Source organism: Atractosteus spatula, chromosome 15 (assembly GCF_055471065.1).
Source record: "Atractosteus spatula isolate fAtrSpa1 chromosome 15, fAtrSpa1.hap1, whole genome shotgun sequence".
NCBI lineage: Eukaryota > Metazoa > Chordata > Actinopteri > Semionotiformes > Lepisosteidae > Atractosteus > Atractosteus spatula.
This window is the reverse complement of record NC_142720.1, coordinates 6,228,775-6,251,628: the sequence shown is the minus strand read 5'-3', so window position 1 is coordinate 6,251,628 and position 22,854 is coordinate 6,228,775. Positions and strand designations below refer to the sequence as shown.

At 40.4% G+C, this 22,854-nt stretch overlaps 1 protein-coding gene across 5 annotated transcripts in view; it reads right to left on the bottom strand.

The window, feature by feature from the left end:
• The window catches only part of LOC148819925 (voltage-gated delayed rectifier potassium channel KCNH1), a 104,799-nt gene extending 82,670 nt beyond the window's left edge, over positions 1 to 22,129 (bottom strand). Inside the window, exons 1-8 of one of the 5 annotated variants that reach the window (XM_088933897.1) lie at positions 22,057 to 22,129; positions 19,220 to 19,246; positions 16,203 to 16,326; positions 13,298 to 13,404; positions 12,156 to 12,284; positions 11,184 to 11,317; positions 8,287 to 8,679; positions 1,505 to 1,531 (exon numbers count right to left, since the gene is read on the bottom strand). In XM_088933897.1, coding sequence (XP_088790023.1) covers positions 1,505 to 1,531; positions 8,287 to 8,679; positions 11,184 to 11,317; positions 12,156 to 12,284; positions 13,298 to 13,404; positions 16,203 to 16,326; positions 19,220 to 19,246; positions 22,057 to 22,129 — 1,014 coding nt within the window. The remainder of the gene's footprint in view (positions 1 to 1,504; positions 1,532 to 8,286; positions 8,680 to 11,183; positions 11,318 to 12,155; positions 12,285 to 13,297; positions 13,405 to 16,202; positions 16,327 to 19,219; positions 19,247 to 22,056) is intronic. The other 4 variants (XM_088933898.1, XM_088933900.1, XM_088933899.1 and 1 more) reach the window with 4 other exon arrangements.
• Between the last annotated feature and the right edge of the window lie 725 nt (positions 22,130 to 22,854).

The window sequence follows — 22,854 nt, the reverse complement described above, 5'->3', positions numbered from 1 at the left end:
TTAGGACGAAGCTTCCTTTTAGAGACGCGTTTTATGACATGCAGGTTCCTTCTGCACTCTTTGGCCGCAGACAAATCACAAAAGTGAATTTATGGAGCAAAAAAAAAAAAAATGACCTTTCCTTACAGCTCAGGACAATATAAACATCACCTAGATTCCAAGTTTTTATAAAAATAAAAAAAGCATATCCTATAAACATTTTGAGACTCATCCCATTTGGAATTCCAACTATCAATGTGGAATAATTATTTCTGCTTCAAACTGTAATCATGGTCTTTTGAATTTTCAAGTGCAGAAAGGAGCTGGGGTTAAGTATGGACTGCATGAGTGGGCTGTATAAATCTAGACCTCTATTTCTCAGACTTTCTCATATAGAACAAATTTATCTCGTCTTTAACACCTTCTGCTTACCACTATCTTTTGAAGTCTTTCTTGGGAGTTGCCATTTTAAGATGTTTTATTGGATTTATGTTATTTTGTTGGTTTATTTTCGTCTTAGAAGTAATATTTTTTAAATAACAAATTATAAATATATGTTATGATATGTCTTACAGGGAAATTCCTTGTCTCCTTTAAAAAATAATCTATTGTATCTTTAAAAGCTTCCCTTCTCTCACAGCAGTTTTTGTGAACAACCATTTAAAGAGGTTGTTTCCACATCAGTTCCTGATAGACAACCCTAGTCCACCTCCTTTGTGTCTCTCAGTCTTAACATCAATTTTGCAGCTACTTTTTGCAGAAAGGAATAAGGTGAAGACTGTAGAGAGAGAGACAGCATTTACTAGGATGCTTGAATTCTGATAACTCTTGGCATAACTGCAGAATACAGTAATGATACTGCTGTTCCAGGAAGAGTTTCTGAAAATACAAAGACTTGTTTATCATCTTGAAATGCAGTCATTCAGAAAGACTTCTCCCATAATGGAAGAAGATGGAAGAGGATAACACTTACCTTTATAGATTGAAAGATTTAGGGAAGGACTGGCTGTTTCTAGTCAATAATTTGTCTGAGCTGCTTAAAATCTTTCAAAGAAAAAGATTGACGAGGTGGTAATCTTTCATTGCCGAAAGAAAACACAAATGCACAGTATCAATGTACATTTTAAATGCCACTGCAGTATGGTGTTCAGTTAACATGTTACAGTGATAAAAGTCAGAGAACAAGGCTCTTTCCTTTTTGAATATTGGCAGGACCAGACACACTCTCTCGTGGGCTCTTCGTAATTTTGCATCAAAAAGCACAGTGGCTCCAAACTAGTAATGCACTACTTTTTATTGCTGTCACATTAACAGCAGTGACCTGACTCCACCCTCTCCAAAGAAGTATTAATGTCTAAAGGCAACCTACCAAAATAACTTAAATGTCTCCAATCTTTTCCTACACACTATTTCAGAGCACACTTGCAGAAATGGCATTTTCCCCAGCAGGAAGCTACCGTAAAACACCCGACTCTACTTGTCTCTAGCTATCGATAGGATTGGAAAATAAAACGGTGAAGCCTACTTGAGTGACAGCTCGGTGGTTCCAATTCTTCTCAGTCCGACAGACAAACAGAAGGAGCAGAAGCCATGCAACCAGAACAGAGTTCGAAAGGAAAAAACAAAACAAAAAGTATAGATGGTCAAACAAAAGAGAAGACGGAAATACTCAAACAGTGAAATGAAAATTCAAAGCCATGCGGTTCCTAACAGAATGAAACATGGTGGAAATTGAGAATCTAGGGACGCTGCTAAGGGAATAATAAAAAGAACGTTCTCCAACATCTAGCTTTGAAATTATTCTCACACTAAAAATCCAAGACATTTATATCTTTGTTAATATTTCACCCTGAAAATCTTAATTTAAGGTTGTAGTCGGAGAAATGTGGAGCACTCCACCTGTGTTTTTTTTAAATATGTCCACCAGAAACCTATTTTCAGAACGTGAGTGGGTGTCTTTCTTTCTGAAGTAAATGTGTTTTCTCTTTATACTTGAGAACTAAGCCAGCATGTTGTCGCTAAACACATAATGCCACAGCAGGGACCTTACAGATTTTCTGAGCTCCCTGCGATTCACAGGGGTAGCAAGGCTTTTCAATAAAATAGTTTCTGAGGGATTCAGAGGTAAAATACTTAACAACTAGTGACACCTGTGAATGCAGAACAAGCACAGAAGCCAGCACTGACAAATATAGTGCTGTCATGAAGAATGAATATCAAAAGGCAAATACAATGAGAACAAAAAATGAAATTTCATATAAAAGACATAATTCCTTAGTTGCAAGTGATCAAAGATACAGAACTGGTTAGGAACTTGTATGGTGTGTGTTAAGCTGTTGCTTTTAGCAAAAGACCAGTTGCTAAGACCCAAAGCCAAGTCCTTCATGTGCCTTCGTGTGGGTAAAACTTACCTTCATGAATTGTAAGGTGGTGGTATGTGCTGGATCAACACTGAACAGCATGTGTTTGATAACACTGGGCTGTTGTTATTGTGCCAATTAAATACCACTGAGCAATGTTACAAAATTACAGCCTTACTGTTAGCCAGCATTGGGCTGACATTGTCCATACCTGGTACACAGATGCATCAATGCTAGATACAAAAAACAAGGATCTTGTGTTTCTGAAATGGTTTATACCAGCCATTGATACTCTTGGGTACAAAGAGGCACAGGGTTTTTGGTTTTCATTTCACCTGAGCTCTTAAATGATTTATGCAAATAAATCACTGCCTCAAATAATACCGTTTTCCAGCAAATTGAGGATGTCACCTGTTGCTGAAGTAGCTGTTTCTGCACTTTCTAATTGCATCTCCGATATAAAAACCTAACTGACTCAAATTTTCTCCACTCAAATTGTTTGAAGACAGAGGTCATGCTTCTTGGCCCCTCCCATCTCCTGCATAAAGCCAGTAACCCTATCTATGGACAGCAGTATGTTTGAATTTTAATCAAAATTAAAGAAACTAGTGGTTATATTTGATCCTGGCTTAACATTTGACTCTCGTGTCCAGAATATTGTAAAAACATCATTCTTCCATCCCAGAAATATCACCAGACTAGGGCCAATGTTGTCTTTGACAGCGGCAGAAAATCTGGTCAACACATTTATCTTTTCTAGAATTGATTACTGCAACACCCTTTTCTTTGGAGTATCTAAATTCACACTGAACAAACTCAAAATGTTAAGAATTTGGGAGCCAGAATCCTGACCAGGTCAAGTGCAAAAGTTTGCATTACTCCTGTCCTGGAGTCCTTGTACTGGCTGCCTTTCAGGTTTTGTGTCGACTTCAAAATGCTCATGCTCACCTAAAAGGCTCTACTTGGCTTGGAACCGCAGTGCCTATTGGACTTATTATCGCTCTACTCCCCACCTGACAACCTTCATTTGTCTGACTCTGGTCTGGTCTATAAGTCCCCCAAGCTCATTTACACTCTGGGGGTGACGGGGCCTTCTCTTGCTACACCCCATTGAGCCAGCGTGTCAGAGTTCATTACACTTAAATAGGTACTGGCAAGCCTGGAGAAAGACCTGGTCCCAGAAGAAGAGGTTTGTGTGCACTGTAAGATAAAAAGCATATTTCTGTTGCATATTGTAAGCTTTTTCCTTTTTGCAGCCAGGCTGACTCAGTGACACAGAAAGGCTTGCTGTATGGCTAGAGCATGCTCAGCTTACTGTGGGGCTGAAAAGTAAATGTCACTCCTTTTTATTAAAGAAGTGCCTGAGTGTCCCTCCCAAACGAGGAGTCCTGCTTTCAGCAGACTGTGGAAAAACACATTGCCTATTGTCTCCCAGAAGAATGGGTTCCATTTAAATACCTTGTTTTTCCTTTGCCCTGGTAATTAAAAGTAAAAGAGCAACTCTACAAGTTGGCCAGCGGCAATTCACCATTAGGTAATAGTCCAGGGATGGTGGGACAGATGGAGCTCCTACTAATAAGGAAGATTATTGTGACTAACTCATTTTACTGGCCAGCAAATCACATGGCATTTCCCTAAAAAGTACCCTTTGGCATTTCCTTCCTTCTATTCCAAACCATGAAGTATCTGAAGTACTGTAGGAGGTCTTCTGATACAGTTAAGCCTGTCTACAGTACTGGATGTCTGCTTTCTTAGACTTTTGTCCTGCTCTTCTCCAGAAAAGACCTGCAGTGGAAAAAAACCTTAACTTTATTTACCAATTCGTTATATTTCTTTTTTTCCCCCCACTAAAGCAAAAAGCTACACTAAATTTCATGTATTTAAATATTCCTTTGAGCAGAGTCAAAATATCCCATAAGATCTTTTTTGCCTTCTACACTGCATGTGTGGGTCAGGCTGTGCATACTGCAAGTTGTCATCTTCCCCATTCACTGTCCTTGTGGTATTTCTCACAACTAGACAGCATTAAAAATATGTGATAACCAAGAGGCACAGAAAATCACTGATTTTTGTAACTTAAACAGTTCCACAGTCTGCAGTCCAGAGTCCTAACCACTGCTCCACTCTGATGCCCACAAACTAATAACACTCCCAGGAACCTCTGAAAACATGTTAGGGTTTCTACTTTGTGGACAGACATGAAGGGGAAGATACTCCAAGAGTTAATTTGGTCAGAAACCTCCCTGTACAGCGTATCATCAGCGTCCTGCAATCTGGGCACCACTGGCTAAAACTGGCAGCACAGAACTGGCCGAGCACTGTGAGTGCTGGGAGGGTACAAGTGTGCCAGTGGGTCTTCCTCCACCCATGGCAGCACTGACCCTGTGTCTACACAGGGGCTTGTGAACTGGCAGGGCCATCTTTAATCTGCCCATGCCTAGATGTCCTGTCTCCTTTGCTGCCACCGTAGGCATAGACTAAACAAGATACAAGCACATGTTTTGCAATGTACATCATCTTCATCTCTCCTCTGCTGCTGCAAAGCTAGTAATGTTAAGACAATTTGAATAAATAAATAAAGTTGGAGAGGTATGAAAAAACCATTAACTGTTGATTCTGCATTTAAACAAAACAAAAATCTAGTAATCTTGTCCTTCACCTTACAAGACATTACAAGGTGCAAGGAATGGAAAAGAGACAACAAGACTGATCAGGTTCTAGTTGTGTTTGGAACTGCTGCTAATTTTCCTTTTTAAGTGAAAACCAGTTCCACTCAAGGTACAATGGGACAACTTTTTTATTACTGTGGGCCTAAGGAATTGATTCAACACGGAACTTCAGCAGTGAGTGAACTTGGGGTAAATTGCAAAAGGAAAATGCAGCATAGAAAACAGGCCAAATTCTGCACAATTACACAATGCCTTCAAACTCTTCTCTGGCACTGCCTGATGAAATCAGAGTTAACAACTGTAGCTGTTTGTTCTAACTCATTTATATCAGAATAATGCAATACAGATATGGATATGTTCTGATAGATTAAAAGGAACTATTGAGGATAAATATTGGTTTTCTACATCTACTGTACTGTGTATGAAAATGATGTAGTAGCTCTAAATAGCACAGCCATAACTACAGAATATTTTGGGACCACTCAATAGCTTGAAATTGATCCTGAGTCACAATGCAATTGATTATAACCAACACCATAAAAAAGTGAGCCCCATCTTTAATGGGTTTATCGGTCTGGTTGACGGAAGAAGATGATAACATTTCAAACAACAAAAATACATAAGAATGAATGCCTAAAAAAACATCTAAAAAGTCTAAAAGGATGAAATCAGACACTTTTTGAATAGCAGTGCCTGAATGCGCTCATTAAGCTTCTATTAATACTCTGCATCTCCCGACTCAAACAAGGAAGCTCTGAAGCCTGTAAGTACTTCCCACAGAAGGGAGATGAAGCAACAACAATCAAAACTGTTGAGGCAGGAGTAAAAATGTTTATACGTATATTGACTAAAATCCATTCACGTCTGGATTAATGGCAAATGAAAACTGCACTGTGCACACCGTCACTGGGCTAGACTGCTCCACACTCAACTTATACTTCTTCTCCTTCAGCACTTTACACTCGCAGCTGCAGTCCTTAGGATGAGCAGAAAACCACCGGCACTCAATCAGCCGGTGACTTTCGTCGTGATCATTTAACGCTCCTATTTCAAACGGCCGATGATTCAGAGCAGCGCGTGTTTCAAATCTACCTGTCTGGAAAAAGAGGAGCAGTGGAGCTGGACCTGCGGTTCACCCTGGAGCAGACATACTGTACCTCACGCTGTGTCATAGCTGCCGTGTCCAAGCTGTGTTAGAAAACCACTTACTCACACCTCCGTCTCACAGAACCCATTTAGAGTCCTGACCTCGGTGCCCCGCTGGGGTTCGGGGTCACGCCAGGAGGGAAGCACGAGAATGGGTGTTATTAAGGAAAACAAAAGAAACTAAAAGCACGCGAAAGGAGGCTTCAAAAGGAAACGTCCAGCGGCATCTGAAAAGGAAACAGCTGCTGCAGCCGCTGGGAATTCCAGGCCTATTCTCGCTTAAACGCAGTGAGGGTCCACAGAGAGCTCATTTAATTGGTAGGGAACTACGACTCCCTTAGTCCATAATTAGACCAGATGTTGCTTTACCCAGACAAAACATCATCGCAAGCGAAACAGTGGAGAATGTTTCTCTCTCCATGCTTTCTTTTCTGCACAAGAAAACAGCCTAGTGGGCCTCTGTGGGGCCTAGTTCTGTCTGATGAGGAACAGGGGGCGAAATCAAATGCATCACACTCAAGACAACTGGTATCTACTGCAAAGTGAAGGAATCGGCATCAGGTTTCAAGAGCATCCATGAAGATAAGATAAGATCACTTTATTGGCCATATACAATTTCTTGCATTAGGAATTTGTCTTTTTGCATACCCCAGCTTGCTCTCCATGAGACACACAGACAGGGAGAGAATCTTGGGGCCAGAGCACAGGGTCAGCCATTGTACAGCACCCCTGGAGCAGTCGGGGTTAAGGGCCTCGCTCAGGGGCCCAACAGAGGAGGATTCCTCTGCCGGCCGTGGGATACACAGGCACAGATCCTTAGCCACAGAGCCACCGCACCGCCCCACCACCACCACCACGAACAGCATCTTCATGGAAATTAACTTAACTGAAGTTCAAGAGAGATCGTGACAGACCTTTTACCCCCAACTGTTCTAGATCATGATCACCCCCAAGGCCAATTCTAGAAGCTGTATACTTAACACTTGAAAACCCTTCTCTTTTCACATCTAGTCTCCTGTATCCCTCCTCCACCCCACCTCTACTTTAGCAGCTCCCCCTCAGTTCACTCCTCACTCTGCATGGGGGTCCCAGCCTCCTCGTCCTGCATCCAGGGGCTGACCCTCTGCAAAGCAGGTTAAGGCAAGACTCACTACACCTAAATACTCACTCAACGTCCTCAAATGTATCTAACTGGGTGTCAACCTCTGTTTTAGTTTACAGGTCAATTTATCATTATGAGAGACAGAGATCCCAGGATACAAATGCATTGCAGAAGACTCATTCTTTTGCCTCTACAGTACAGTTGCCTGAGCTTGATCGGTGCCACACTCATCTTTGTGCCCTACTACGAGTGCAATCCCACAAAGAAGACCTAGGAGACTGAAGCAGACATACAAATCAAGTCTAGAAGAACTGAGTTTCTGCTCGACCAGTAGTCTGTGGAATCTACACAATTCGGGAACTCCAGATAAGCACTTAAAATGAGACAGCACAAGAATATATAAGAATAAGGTTCACCGATCAATTTTTAATGGAATCCATGCATGCTAACAGACAGATAATGTCAACTTAATTTGCATAATCTAATTCTTGATTAAATGTTCTCACCAAATAAAGTATTGCTTATACTATAATTAAACCTTGTATACAGTTGTTGAAAGCAGAAAAACAATAACAAGATAAAATTGCAATTGCATTTTAACTCATTCAAATCCAAACATTTAGAGGCAAAAGGGGCATAAAACAGAATAACTGGGCTTAAACGGCATTGAATTCCAATGCAGAACAAAGTGAAAGTGCTTAACTCAAGAGTTGAAAACAAGTAATAGGGGGGTGGACTTGATCAAATCCCTAGTTCCGTTTACAATTTGGACATTTTCTAGCATGTTCAAATGATTCATCCATCTTTGAAATATACTGAAAACGAATGGAAATCCTAGAAGAGAACTATTACTGTATTTGAATCTTGTGATCGAAGCCGGCAACTCTTACTGTAATAAAGGAGTTACACTACATGTACTGCAGGCTGGCGGTTTTGAACACATCCATACAAAGCCTCAAGGAAGACCGTGGGCTTTTGTGGATGTCAGGTTCTCCGCTAAGCGTGTAATCGACCAGCAGCAGGCACTCACCTCGTCCACGTTTTCGAAGGCGTTGATGACATCGTAAGGCAGGCAGGAGAGGAGGTCAATCACGAACCAGGTCTTCAGATAGTTCATGCGGATGAGCTTGGGGTCAGAGATCACCTCCCCCGCAGGCCCGACAAAGGTGGTGTGGAAGTTGAGCACGATGTCCACCAGGAAGATTACATCCACAATGCTGTCCACCACCAGCCACGTGACATTGTTCTGCTTGGTTTTGAAAGACACATTATAGGGCACCATGATGGCAGTGTAGAAGGTCAGGATCAAGATGACCCAGTCCCAGGTGGTTTTGAAGGTGCAGTAGTGTAGAATGATGTGAGGGGGGGTCTTTGGTGTCTCCTGCTTGTACTGTGGAAGAATCTCAGATCCCAGCTGCAACACCTGGAAGTGGTAAGAAGAAAGAACTTGGCACAGCTACTTCAAAGGCCATTTTTTAAATTTGTGGATTTTTAAAAATATTAAAAAATAAAAAAAGGCCTGCATGACCTGCATTTTTTTGTATTTTAGCATATTAAACCCAGGAGCAACATTGCGATCTGCACAAGATCTTCACCAACACAAAACAGCTAACAAACACGCTTCCACAATTAAAGCAATTGTATTCAAGGATCTCCAGGTGTGGAAAAAGAAGAAGAGAAAAATTGATTAATGATGTCCTCGCAATGAGCTAATTACATGCAGTACTTGCCAAAAATGCATTCCATGAATTAGTAATTATGTAGTTAAATCATTGCAAAGCCAATGCTATCCTTAAGTTTAGAAGGATAGATTTCATACTTTTTATTTCTTGTACTGTGCAACTTACAGAATTTGAGGATTTGAGGATACTTTGCTTGTTCCTAAAACGCTTATGAACCTCGACAGTTATCCAGAACGTAAATGTTTGTGTGTTTGTTTTCTTTGGCAAAGTGCAAAGCACATAAATCAGAGTTATTGCACATTGAATAAGACAACTGTTGGAGACCAGAAACAGTTTATTTTCCCTTTGTTCCAACTTTCCACTATAAGGACGGCCTCACAAATCAAGATGGAAAGGTTATTACTATGAAGTAAAAGTGCTGAGAGAAGTCACTGAAGGCCTTTTGCAAGCAGCTGGATGGGAAGTGTTGAGTTCCTTCTCAACCCATTTAAACAGCAATTTGCTGCCTCAGCAGCCCAATTGAGTAAAGTTAATGAGTCAATTAATACTGGTGATCTTGCATTTCCAAAAGAAGCAAAGTCTGTAAATCAGAGGAGATGTGTGCAGCACCGCAAATGAATTCTTAAGAAACACTATCATAATATGATAAATGATATCACGGAGAAGCTTCCTCTAGCTTAACAATTCTAAAAGGCTATTTCAGGCCCTTTTCAGGAATTGCTTCACTTCTGTGTTATTTGGTTGATATGTCTGACATAAAATCCAGTCATTTCATAATCTTTGAAGAAGGTCAATTAGGATCTGGTCCAATTGTCTGGCACAAGACCATCTGATCTCCAAAACCAAGTTATCGCACAACCATCCATTCATTATCAGAAAACCACTCATTCCTTATCTCCCGACTATTAAATGAATAGACTGGATTCTAGCTGATAAGACGTTATAAAAGGCAGAACTGCAAAACATGTGGTTCAGATTTAAACACTGTGGCCACATGTATGGTCATAACCTGTGATGTACAATATACTTTAGCCCTGGAAAAGATTAAAAAAAAGACATTTTTTACTTGAGAAAAAAAAGGGTAAAAATAGATTTTCTTGTTGAAAGAAAATATCTAGAACAAGCTCTTTATGCAAGTACCTGTTCTTCAGTGTGAAATTATGCAGTGAACTGACTGATAATCTGATTTCTCTCTAATTCTGTGAGTCTTAACAAATGCAGATTTGCTATGAGAATGGAAATTACAGAAAAAATTCATACCTGTCCACTGAAAAGTAGTTTTAGAGCTCATAAATAATGGAATGATTTTACGGTAGGTTTTATCTTAATAGTGAAGTCATTTTAATTATAAAGCTCAAAACCACAACAATAAGCACAGGACTGTGAGCGTTCTCCTTCATTTTCAAGACAGCATTAGTTTCTAGTTTTACATTAATTACATTAATTTACAATACATAGCCTAGGTCTTTTAAGTCTTAATAATGTGACAGATAAGTTTTATGAGACCCTACATTGCCATGCTAGGTGTAGTATTTCATTAGGAATGGGGAATGTGAATGTTAGAAACTAGGCTTGAAATATATGTGAAGTATAACGTTGAAGATAATTGTACTAGAATATCATGACTGAGACAGAAACAAATTTTCTCAAAGAAAACCGCAAAATTGTAGTAATTCAGAGATTCATGCATTCACTATTATAGTCCTCTACTTGAGGGTAATAACTTAATTTAACAAATGTTCTGATTAGAAAGATGTTTCTAATAATACAGAAGTAAAAGAAGCAAGCGGGATTTGCAAACAACATAATCCTCGTCCCATCTTGAACCACTGAAATACATGTGATTTAGGTAGAGAACAGGAAATCCTTATTAGAATATTCTGTTGAGTGAAGCCATGTCATTTAATAATTCAGAGGCCTGAGTGAGAAGAAACGACTATATCATTAGTTACCCCTACTTTATATATCTTTTATTACTCTCAAGATATTCAATGTTTGTCCAGTAGGAATTGCTGTATTCACCTCACAGCACGCTGCTGTAAAAGGTGATTTGTCTGCAGAGAGTCTTCACTGTTTGGTGCTACTTAACTTTTCAGATGTGAAATCTTGTTCTTCGGCTTCTATCTTACAGATGAGTTATTTATTTTCCTATTAAATGTTGCTTATCTGAAAAGTTTTTACATGGCTAGCTAGATAAGTCTGTATTTTTGCTCCTAGTGGGGAAAAAACATTCACAACCAGTCACTCGTATCCTACATACCTCAGCTAAGCGCGAATGCTTGAGAACGTTTTCTCCTTTGTGAACAGTTGGTGCCAGCTGCTGTAGTACTCCTCGGCTGCTTGTGAGAGCTCTTGTTAGACGGGCAAATTTACCCCAGCCTTTTGGAAGAGAGAGTGTGTTAACTCCTAAGAGGAATTATAATACAGTATACACTACAATATGCCTTCACAATTACAATAATGGTTGGGTGAGTTGTGTATACTGTATCTGCTGTAAGGAAGTTCACACTCAATGCAATAAACAGACCGATTTTACTGCTGCTTATTGAGCTGGCTGACACTTTTATTCAGAGACGTAGCTTTGCACTCATTTATATCCAGGGTATTTTACTGGAGTAATTTGGGTGAAGTACTCTCCTCGATCGACGAGCTCTGTTGGTAGAGCACGAGACTCATAATCTCAGGGTAGTGGGGTCGTGTCCCACATCGGGTGCAAGGTTCTCCAATAACCCATACTGGGCAGCAGCAGTGTGGGGGGGCGGTGTCGTTGGCGGAGGATCACATTTCCGTGACAACGGCAACAACACCAGCACTATCTGTGCGGAAGAAAGGCCCGGCAATCTACTTCCGTATCTTGCCATGAAAACTCTGGATAGTGACGGGGGTGCTGTCCATAGGGTCATCATGAGTCGACACCGACTCGACAGCACTCCCACCTGCCCACCCTCCTCAATACAGTGCACAACAGCAGTGTTGCACCTGGGATCGGGACTCACAAGCTTTCCAGGGATCTGAATAAAAGGCTGTTTTTACAGTGTTCACCAACACAGTTGTAAATTGGTCAACTGAACTGCAAGTCAAGTCAAAACGTGGCAATCCTATCAAAACAGAAAGTACTATACTCATAACACACAATTTCCTTCCCTGTGTGGCTAAATGAAACACCTGATTCATTACAGTCTTCCTCGGTGCGTGGAACACTCATAACCGAACCAACCTTTAGACGAATCGTCTTCGATGGGCTGCTTGAATGCTGTGATGTCACTAAAAGTACACAGGAAGAGTACCACCTTATCCTGTTCATTCCGGATGGGAGCAATTTTGACGAAGAACCACACAGGAGTGCCTGAAACAAGCAAAACTGGCGTTAACTCCATGAGTGGAGAGGATGAAAACCAAGCTAATTGGCCCCAAAGGACTTTTAATATTTCCCATCAGTTTATAAGACAATGCAGTTTGTGACATATTAGCACAAAAAAATCACAACAGACAGGAGGAAGGTACTACACAGTAACTCTCCAGGAGGATATGAATATTCATTATTTTAGTCTTGAGTTAAGAGCCAGGTTTGAACTGGGAATATGGTTCTATGCAGAGATGTGGGGATACTTCAAGTTCAACAGAAAGATTAAAGGAGATTTTTAAGGGTACAACATCAAGATAATGAAATTGTGAGCATCTAGCTTGTTTATCATATAGTATGCTATTGACATCAGGCATTGTCTCTTTGTAATGGCACTTCCTATTAACATATTTATTACCTTGTGCAGGGAGTTTAAAATTGTTACCAGCACTCCAAAGGATTAAGAAGGAATTGAAGAGACTGACTGCACCATGGAGACCCGTTATGTGTAGTCACCAGTCTTAGGCACGCTCAATCTCCCTTGCACCTTAATCATGATTAAGATTGTCAGGCAGGGAGATAACTGGGTTGCACTAAATTTTATATAGTGCACATGCCACTGTGGTGTCAGATGAGAGAAATGATAGAAATGAAGGAGGAATGGTAATGAATATGTATTACCATCATAGGTCCTTGCATTTGTATATGTTTTTTTATGTCAGTGGGGCCCAAAGCATTTAGCACATAGGAGGGAATACACTTTATCTACCTCTGAATGGCAGCTCCCTACTGAGTGACACACAGCAGCCAGTATGAGCCAGGAAACCCACTGCACAGCAGACAGGGGAAGGAGTGAGAAACTGCTTCAACAATTGAATTAAGGGGGATGTTTAGGGAAGCAAGACTACACAAAAGCAAAGCAGAGTTGATCCAGGACTCCTTAACACCTCCACTGTCACAAAGAGTACCTTGGATCTATAATAACATAGTAGTCGCTACGCCTACCCATTACTTACGGTTCTTCTTGTACATGAGTATTTCAAATGAGTTCATCTCATAGTTCTCAAAGGTCTGCCGCACTTTCTCACAGGTTTCCTTGTCCGTTAGCTCCCCGTACATGAAGCTGAAAGACACCGAACACAAAACGGTGTCCATATGTAGGCTGTACTGCAGGTCTCATGCACAGCCAGCTGGGGTTTCAACATATTGTGCAGACTGGGAATGAAACACCTGATGATGGTTTGCAAACACATACACAGCTCATATAAATCATCTTGGATCATCCCAGTAATTAAGACAAGACACTGACACACATTTAAACACAACAATGCTTGCTCTGGTTCAGCCAATTATAGCACACCTAAACATACCCTCCTCCAAACTGCTCAGGTCCAGCCAGTTACAGCACACTTAAGCACAACTCCCCTCCCACTTGCTCAGGTCCAGCCAATTACAGCACACTTAAGCACAACTCCCCTCCCACTTGCTCAGGTCCAGCCAATTACAGCACACTTAAGCACAACTCCCCTCCCACTTGCTCAGGTCCAGCCAATTACAGCACACTTAAGCACAACTCCCCTCCCACTTGCTCAGGTCCAGCCAATTACAGCACACTTAAGCACAACTCCCCTCCCACTTGTTCAAGTGCAGCACACTTAAGCACAACACTCCAACCATTTTCTTAAGTCGTTTATTTTTGTGTGTGTCTCACTTGCTTGCTTTTGCACAGTGAATAGCCAAGAAGACTGTGGGGAGGTAAAAAAGGCCCAGAAGCCCAACTAAATGGCAGTGCAGATGTACAGCAAATATAACTTTACGGCACAAGGCCAGTCAGATGATTCCCCAGACCCCCATCGAGTTCTGAGATGACAGCAATGAGTGCTCTCCCGGTGAGAGCACTGATGTATCCGTGAGCCCCCGTCTGCATCGTTTGTAAGACACTAACCTTACCAGCCTGTCAAGTGGATTTTTCATTGAGAGTAATGCACATGATTAAAAGCTACCAGCCATTAAAAGCTATTTATTATGCACAGTGATGAAAGGGAACCCAGATTGGATGCTTTTGGATACAGCATGTCATTTTTTTATGTTCTGTTATTTGTTTTTGTTTTTATGGCCAGCAGTGGTAATCCTATCTGAATTTTGCACAGATTCAGAGAAAAGGGATGGGTGCTGTTGAAAACCAGAGGTGAGAACTATTTGAAAATGACTTAACTTTACCAAATACAGCCATTCTGCTAACTATGAAGTAAATCAGACATTCTTAAGATGTTTTCTGATTACATAATCCTTTCTTGGGTCAAATCTACCTGAGTTTGTCCCTGCATTTTCTCCTGTCTGCATTTAGAGTTCCCTTCATGCTAAAAAATAAAATGTGAGATTCATCCCAGACAGACAGAATTCTGTCACACTATTCTTTTGTCCTATCTTGGACACAGTATCAAACATAACTGGTCAGTTTACCAATATTCAACGATAAAGTTCTGTCCAACAAGGTGTTCAATCTCTCTTTATTTAATGTGTTTTGTTGTTGTGCAATGAAAGGGATATTTATCAAGGGCAGCAACAGGTTCTCTGTGTAAGACATAACTTTCTGAGCTCCTGTTAACCAAATTCTCAGCTGTGTTCAATGTAACCCTATATACATTCACTAGATCGTCTTATTAATTGTATATTATTTACAGTCACCTGTCAGCAAGCGTCACCCCACAATTAACCCATTTGTATCTGTTCTGCATCTTTAGCTTCAGGCATGTTAAAGAACGTCGAGAGAGAGGTTTAGGGAAAGACACTTGTTGAAGTGTGAAATGTAAAACCCTGTAATTCAGTATTACTATCTGTTTTCCCTCTTCACACCACTTGTTCCAGATGTTGCTACTACCCTTCCTATAGGTACAAATTATTTTGAAGGAGGAAATTTATTTAACTGAAGGCCACAGACAAAATTTTAAAAGGTCTCTAGAATTGTTTGAACTGCAAAAGCACAACAAGAAATCAAACCTTCTAAACAAAGAGTGTACCATCTAATTTTGACATTTGATATTGTCTTAATGTCTTGCTTTTACAGGCTACAAATCTGTTCAGAATCAGAAAAATCGAACTTGTAATTCTAAATAAAAAGCACACTGATGAGGAAGAAATGAGCGCAGGACAGCACTGTAAGATAAATCTCCTTTATACTGTTATATCTACTTTAATATTGCCTCTTTCTAGGTAAGAAAACACTGTTTCATTTTTGCTTTGATGCTTTTGAAATGACTGATCATGACTCAGAACTACATAATTATAAATACTTATCACACTGTGTGCCAAATTAGTTTCATCATTGGGAGTTTTATCCCAGAGACTGACAATCTTATCCCATTACTACTTCTGTCCTAGGTTAAACACAGTACCAAACAGAATGGCCAGTGTTTCAGTGGCAATTACTGAAACAATAGAACAGGGATTACAGAATTGCAGTTCATTACACTATTTTTTATGCACATATAATACCAGTGTGACTTCTATTTTCAGTTTTTAAGTTAAAGATGAAAGAGAATTTCATCCACTGTACCTCTCTGGGACCAATATTAACACTTTCTTTTAGCAATGGTATGTCTGTTTCAGGTGATCAATAGACTGGATGTGTCCATCATGACCCACTATGATGGCCTCTCTTGCCCTGCTAAGGAACTCAGTGATTTCAGGAGCTGAGGTGAGACTGAAAGTACAACACTTTTAAAAGCACAAAAGCTTGCATGCCAAGTGCTCTACAAAATATCCAATGTTTAACAAAGGCTGTAACCTACATAGATTTGGGGTCTTGTGTCTTACTTTCAGTACACGCACTGACCATAGCATTCACCCCAATCTTACCACATCAAACAGGTCTCTGGGGCCCAGGCTTCAAGCTTTAAGAAGTAAAGAAAGGCAGGTTACCTGCACGTGCTGCTCTTTTGCATAACCTCTGCTCGGTGGTAGCCTGAGAGCTTGCAGAATCCATCGTTGCTGTACACGATGGGCCAGTCCACAATCTGGGCATTGCCCAGAACAAAATTGGTATCTGTTAAAAAGACAAGAAAACAAACAGAACACAACAAGGAACCAGGTGTGTCATTAAAACTCAATTTAGTGTTGGGCACAGTAGAATGTCACATGGCAGTATGGTTTCTAAGCAATGTAAGCTACAACATGGAAAGCAGTAGAGGAAAGACAGCAACACTCCCAAAATATTTACTGGAGAGCCAGCTCTTGAATGTTAAGACACACCAGGTGAGTAGACTTTGTTAATGGAAAGTATTACACATTGTTGAGATTACATATGGAAAAGACAGCATTAATGGCTGTGGTTCAAAATGAAGCAGGAGTTTCTAGTTCTTCTCACACATTTGACCAATCCTGTGACTTTTTTGTTTTTGGCACAGATTTTCAAGCTTGCGGTTTAGTAATATCACTGACATAAGTGATACCATTTTTGTTATTCAAGTCATCCTGGCAGGGGGCTAATATTTAGTTAGGCTGAAAAAAAATTGTAATGGTTTTAATGTAGTCTTTTTTGAAGAGCAGGAAAGGCTCCAGGAGGCATTCTGCATAAGCAAAATAAAATAATAATTGTTTATGATCCAGCTAACAGACACAGACATGTCTAAGACTCATAAAAAGCAATCCTTTTCGCCTGAGGCTTTGTTTCTATTAACTGTTTCTGCCTGTGTTCATAACCTATATGCAATAGTTTTTGCGTTCCTTCTGATCACTGGGACCTCATAAGGTTATTATTTGGATATTAAAATAGTTTTTCTAAAAACACTAGCATTATTAGCTCTATAATGTACTAATAATTAATTTTAGTGATGTACATCACTTTTAACATGTTTGTAATTCTTTTAGTTTTTTAAAAAATTCCCTCAAAAAGCCGCTATTAATGTCACTCATATATATTTCTAAAACTAGCTATCTGTATAAAACAAACCGTCTGGTGCGTGTCATACAGTAGACATTCCTAGTTATGTGTGATAACATAAGAAAGCTGCACAGGTGCTGCTGCAAAGGAGATGTAATATAAAAGAATCTCTGTAGCCCTATGAAGAAGGCATAAGTTGTAAAGAATGGAAAATCAGTTACGAATCCCCTGTCTTGTCCTTTATAAGCAGTGTAATGTCCTCTCCATTACAGTCCCAAAGCTGCTTAAGACAGCTGTGCTCCTGATCTGTCAGCTGAATCTACCTCATATCAATTAGAGACGGGCACTGGGACTGCAGAGGGCAGGCTGTCACTTCACACTCTCCAACAGACCGCTAATGGACTTCCTCCAGGGAGACTACTGTACACACAGCACAGCTCAATGACTTGCACATAAAAATACAGGTGACTCGCCTTGGCCGTTTAAGATATGGTACTTAAAAGAGCTTTCACAAATATGCTTCAATGCTGTACCAAGTAGCATCACTGGAAGAAGGTGCAAATACTACCGCATAAACATTCTCACATTAAGCTTGCCAAGACTTGAACATTTAAACTCTGCCGAACCTCGTCTTCTGCAACTGCCTGAACTCATTTACTGCTAACATCTAATGATGTTAAAGGAGATGATTTACAGCTGTGTCGGTAGCTCTAAATTTTCTCTAAAACAGAAAAATAATTCTGAAACAGCCTTCCAAATGACCATTCTTACTTAGTGGGGTCTGAGCCTAGGCACTGCATTTTTACACGGTTACAAATTGCCGGTTATTTTGACCACAGTCCAATCAGCACGTGAGTAAATCATTTTGATTTCCGAGACAATTCAGCCTCGAAGGAAGACACCTCGAAAGGAAACTTTACTTTGTATTTTGCATGCTACCTCAGATCTGGAAGTCTGGTTTAAACCCCATAGCCAGATCTACAAACCCTTCATTGGCCAAAAAATACAGGCATTGCAGTCTGTGCATTCAAGATACAGTTAATGGGTGAGAAACTGGCTCCTGTGAGGTGGAGATATGTCAAAGCTGGGAGAAAATGAAATCATAAGGAGATTATGGATATCAGACTATGTATTTAGTAAGCACTTGCTGTTAAAGAAATAAATGAACACCAGTGATACATCATTGCAAAGACTCTTTCGGATACCACAATAATTTTCTTACACACTATGGAACTGTTCTTGTTTGTTCCCAGAACAAGCCTTTTTAATTTAATGCATATTATGCTGCATTAAGTTAGTAAAATGTGTAAAATCCAGTGAAAAAACTATTAGCTTGCCCCATTTGCTCACACTAGAGATAACACAACTAGAATGGCCTAAACACAAACTGATGTACAGTATTCATGCTTTGTGTCTTTTTTCTTCAAAATGCCACTGAAGCTTGCCTGATGTCATCTATAGTCTGAAAACACACTGGCACCACATGTCAAGTAAAAGGCAAACTGATGGCTTGAAAACTAGACATACAGCACTGAAGACTGACATGTTAGTACTTTAAGACACATCCACGGTATACATTTTAAATGAATGAAATCAAAGGAAATGGGTGGCAACTTGAGGAATTACAAAGAACAACTTACCTAACAAGCAAAACGCAAGATTACAGGGAATTCTAAACGTGGACAAGCAGTTACTAATACTACTGAGACAAGCACAAACAGTATGGTAGCTGAACGTTCCATGCCAACATTTGTTATTTTACAAGGGTAAGATACTAGCTTTTGCTGGTGAATAGCATTATACACTAAGATTTGAAATCTCAAGTTTGGATTTTTACTGTTTATTTTTTTAACAGTACTCAAGAGAGAAAGCAAGAAGAATGGGAAAGGAAAAATAAGAAGAGTTTCAAACTCCCCAGAAGAATAATTTGAGCACTTTTTCAGAGAAAAAAAAGATTGTAAATTAACAGAAATTGGTATAGAACATTGGTATAATAACAGAGTTGAAGAAAGGAATTAGTCAGAACAGAACACTGGTTCAGGACGTTTTTATATACCTGTCTGCCTATGTGACAACGTCCAAACTGAAAAGTTAAAAAGAAAAAAAAATGTTAAAGCAAGGGAAACACAATACTATTCAAAACACCGTCTGCTGTTTCACACAGCAGCTTTCAACTGCTATCCCGTTACAGGGGTCCGCAACAGCAATACACAACGACATATTCCCCCAAGTTTCAGACTCAAACTGTGTCTATTCACGGCAGAGATATCCAGTAACTGCACAAAATTATCTTCTAAAAGCAAGCCAGAGCTGGAAAGCTGCAGTCCCTTGCTCACTCCAGCTGAATTGGTCTGTACCTGCAGAGCGATTACTCTGACAATCCCCCACAGCATATCTGCACAAAGAAACTGAGCAGGACAATGAAAGAAAATTGTAAGTGTGCAGCAGGGCAGTGACTCGAGCGCCTGTTACAGCAGAATAACAGCGCGATTTACTTACCATGTTAACTGCATTCTGCAGGACTCAAATTCCTTAACGATAAAACAGCTATAAAAGATTGCAGGAGTATTGTGCAATGAACTGCATTATGTGGCATTTCATATGACATTATGTCTTCAATGAAAGAATTTTTAAACGTTCTCACGTTTTCACGTGATTCTGGTTTGGTTATGTTACAGGTTCAGATACAACGATGTAGCCAGTTACAGACATCTAACGTTATTTAGGTTGCATGTGTTTTAGAAGAGTTTCATGGGGAAGTTTAAATACAAAACATTAAGGGTCAAAAAGAATAATAAATAACATTCTGAGCTGACAAGCACAGCATATAGCAGCGTTGTGTTTAACGTTGAGATTGTTTGTATCAACAGTGTTGAAAATGTTTAAACAACACACCCAAAAGTCTAGGAATTCGCGTTGGCAAAACTTCTCTGTACTAAGCCGCAAATTCTTTCACGATATTGTTACTTGTCTTTTGGTTATAAGTGACAAGTCTATACGCGAACGTGACAAATCAAACCCTCTTTTAGATATCTTTAAGTGGTTCAAAGAAATCAATCTTATTAATAACTATAGCGCCATCTAATACCGTACAGACACGCAAAAACAGGTTTTCGGCACAAATGCAGATACAATACGAAAGCTTTGTTTTTAAATCAAGGCTAATTTTGTTTACGTTAAGAAAGAAAACATACATATGCACACGCCTTTTGTTAAATACTGTGAATGTATACCAAAACAAATATAAGTTTATTACATGAAAGGATAAAACTTTCACAGCGCAGACAGGAAAGGGAACGCCAAACCAGGCTCACCTTCATAAAGCTCAAACTGGCAACAGACTGTCAACCCAAAACGATTTTAAAGCTGCTTGACAAAATAAAACAATCAGAACAATTTCCTGAATACTGACCCGATAAACCCCCCCTCTAACGAATTAAAACCTACTTGAATAGCTAAAGATTTTCACCTGGATTGCACGTGACGTGAAAGCGTATTTGGGAGATGAAAGGACTCGAGGAGCTGACACTGAATTTACTTTTTTAACCCCCCAGCTGGCGTGAACTGTAAATCAAACTGGACGATATTTTTTCAAATCTCTCGTCGCTCATGAGCGAGCAAATCCTCGTGTAGAGGAATGAAACGAGACTATTTGGAAGCATTCGGGGGAAGGAACCACACGAACGCTCAAGGTCTGCGGATTTTTACAGCTTTGTCTGCAGTTCTGCTCGGTTTCAGCATCTTTTCAACCTCCATATGCTTAACCTTTGCAGAAAGCACTGTTTCCACATTACTCGACTATAGCACCTTTTCGGCTTCAAAGCTCTTTCCCGGTGTTTCTCTCCTAATTTGATGCTAGAATTGTCCGGCGCTCCTGCAATTTTCTATCAAGTTGTAAAGGTATCAAGATACCATAAAGTACAGAATGTTTTACTCTTTTTTTAAACTGTAAGTTAAGTCAAGTCAAGTTGCTGCGAGTCCTCCACGACAACTGTATCGCTAAATACAGAAGAATCCACAATTATACATAATTGTTTTCCGCTATTATTTTTTTTTAAATTTGTCACCAGCCGTATTATGGGCATTGACACGTGCATATCAACCTCATCTCATTCTGATCATTATAAAGAAGCCCCTTTCCCCCAGAACGCAGGTCTTAGCGATGAATAAACTGGCTTTGATTGTATATTAAGCTTTTTATAAAATGCATTCTTCAATTTCATAGTCAAAAGCCGAGGGTAAGCCTAAGCTTTGTCACAAAAAAATAGTATTTTGGAGGAGAATAGCTTATTCCACGCTAACCAGGCTATTTTAAAATATATTATAAATGACATTGATGGAATACAATGTATCCACCGTCCCCAGCGCAGGCTTTGGGATCTTCATAAATCAATATTCCTGACTGCGATGTGAAGAAAATGATTTCTCCAAAAGGCATGGAAATGTTCGTGTTTGGCATTGCGCTTTTCTAACATGAAAACGTTTGAAATCTCCCACACATGATAAACCTGTACAGTGGTGTGATGTGTAAACGAGACAGAAATATTTGGCACTTTAATTCCCCCGAACTTTGCCCCTCAGAGCTTGGTCTCTCGGTGTTCTGGGTGTTGAGAGCGAGAAGGGAAATCGCCTCATCCCCTAACAAGCAGCACGGTAGCCGGCGTCCAACACACTTCTCGCTGGGACCCAGAGCTCACAGCCTATCGCTCAAGTTCAAGGTCTGACTGGAATCGGACCCTTCCCTCTGCACTGACTGTCTGCCGCGGAACATTCTTCTGCTGAGCTGCGCTCAAAGGTCCCCAAACATTTCCTTTCATCCCTATTTGAAATAACTATTTGCAAAACAGTTTTCTATTAGATCCTCCATATTATTATTATTAAAGCGGTTATTACCGTTAGACCTTCTGACTATATTTTCCAGGAAAGTGTTTTGAGGGGCCACGAGTCCTCTCCTTCCCCCTGCCATCCCGACTCGTCATTCAGTCCGCTACGGGTGGAAACGGTTCAGCGCCCTGGGATGCTCGTATAGTACTATCCGCCAGAGTGTACTTGCAGTCCGATGTCTTCATGGTATCCGCTCCGACTGAGCTTGTGGTACAGGGCTCTCCTCCTGATGGCCCGCTGGTGCTTCGACCCAGCTCCCCCTGCCGAACAAGGAGGGTAGCAAATGTGCAAGCGAATGGGAAAAAAAAATTAAATCCCCGGTCTGTTACTTGGCTGCAGATTGAAACAGCGCTTGGGACCCCGTTTCCAATTCCACAAAGCATTGTTTCCACCTACTGGCAAAAAAGGGAACTGCAGCTGAACTGACGTGTTGGAATCTTGACAGTGCCACAGCCGCTGGGACTATAATGTTGGTTACTCATGAGCTTTTCCTCCTGTGTAACTTATCCGATGCGCTCATAAATGGTACATACATCTAAAGGAAGACGTTAACAACGATATACTGTAAGGAACAGAGTTTGCGTTATTTGTGAACAGTTATGGTCACTGGGAATTGGAAAGTCACTTCAGCGCAGACCCATCTGAAAGATCTCTCTTCCATGTTCCTGCAAGGGCAAAGCCCAGCTGAGCCTCTTTCGTGGGCACCTGATGCAGGGGTCCCATAAGGGTCTAGTGTGCTTCTCAGAAACAGAGACAAACGGCAACATCTGACCTGAGCTGATATGGGCGTGTTCTTATTGGGTACCT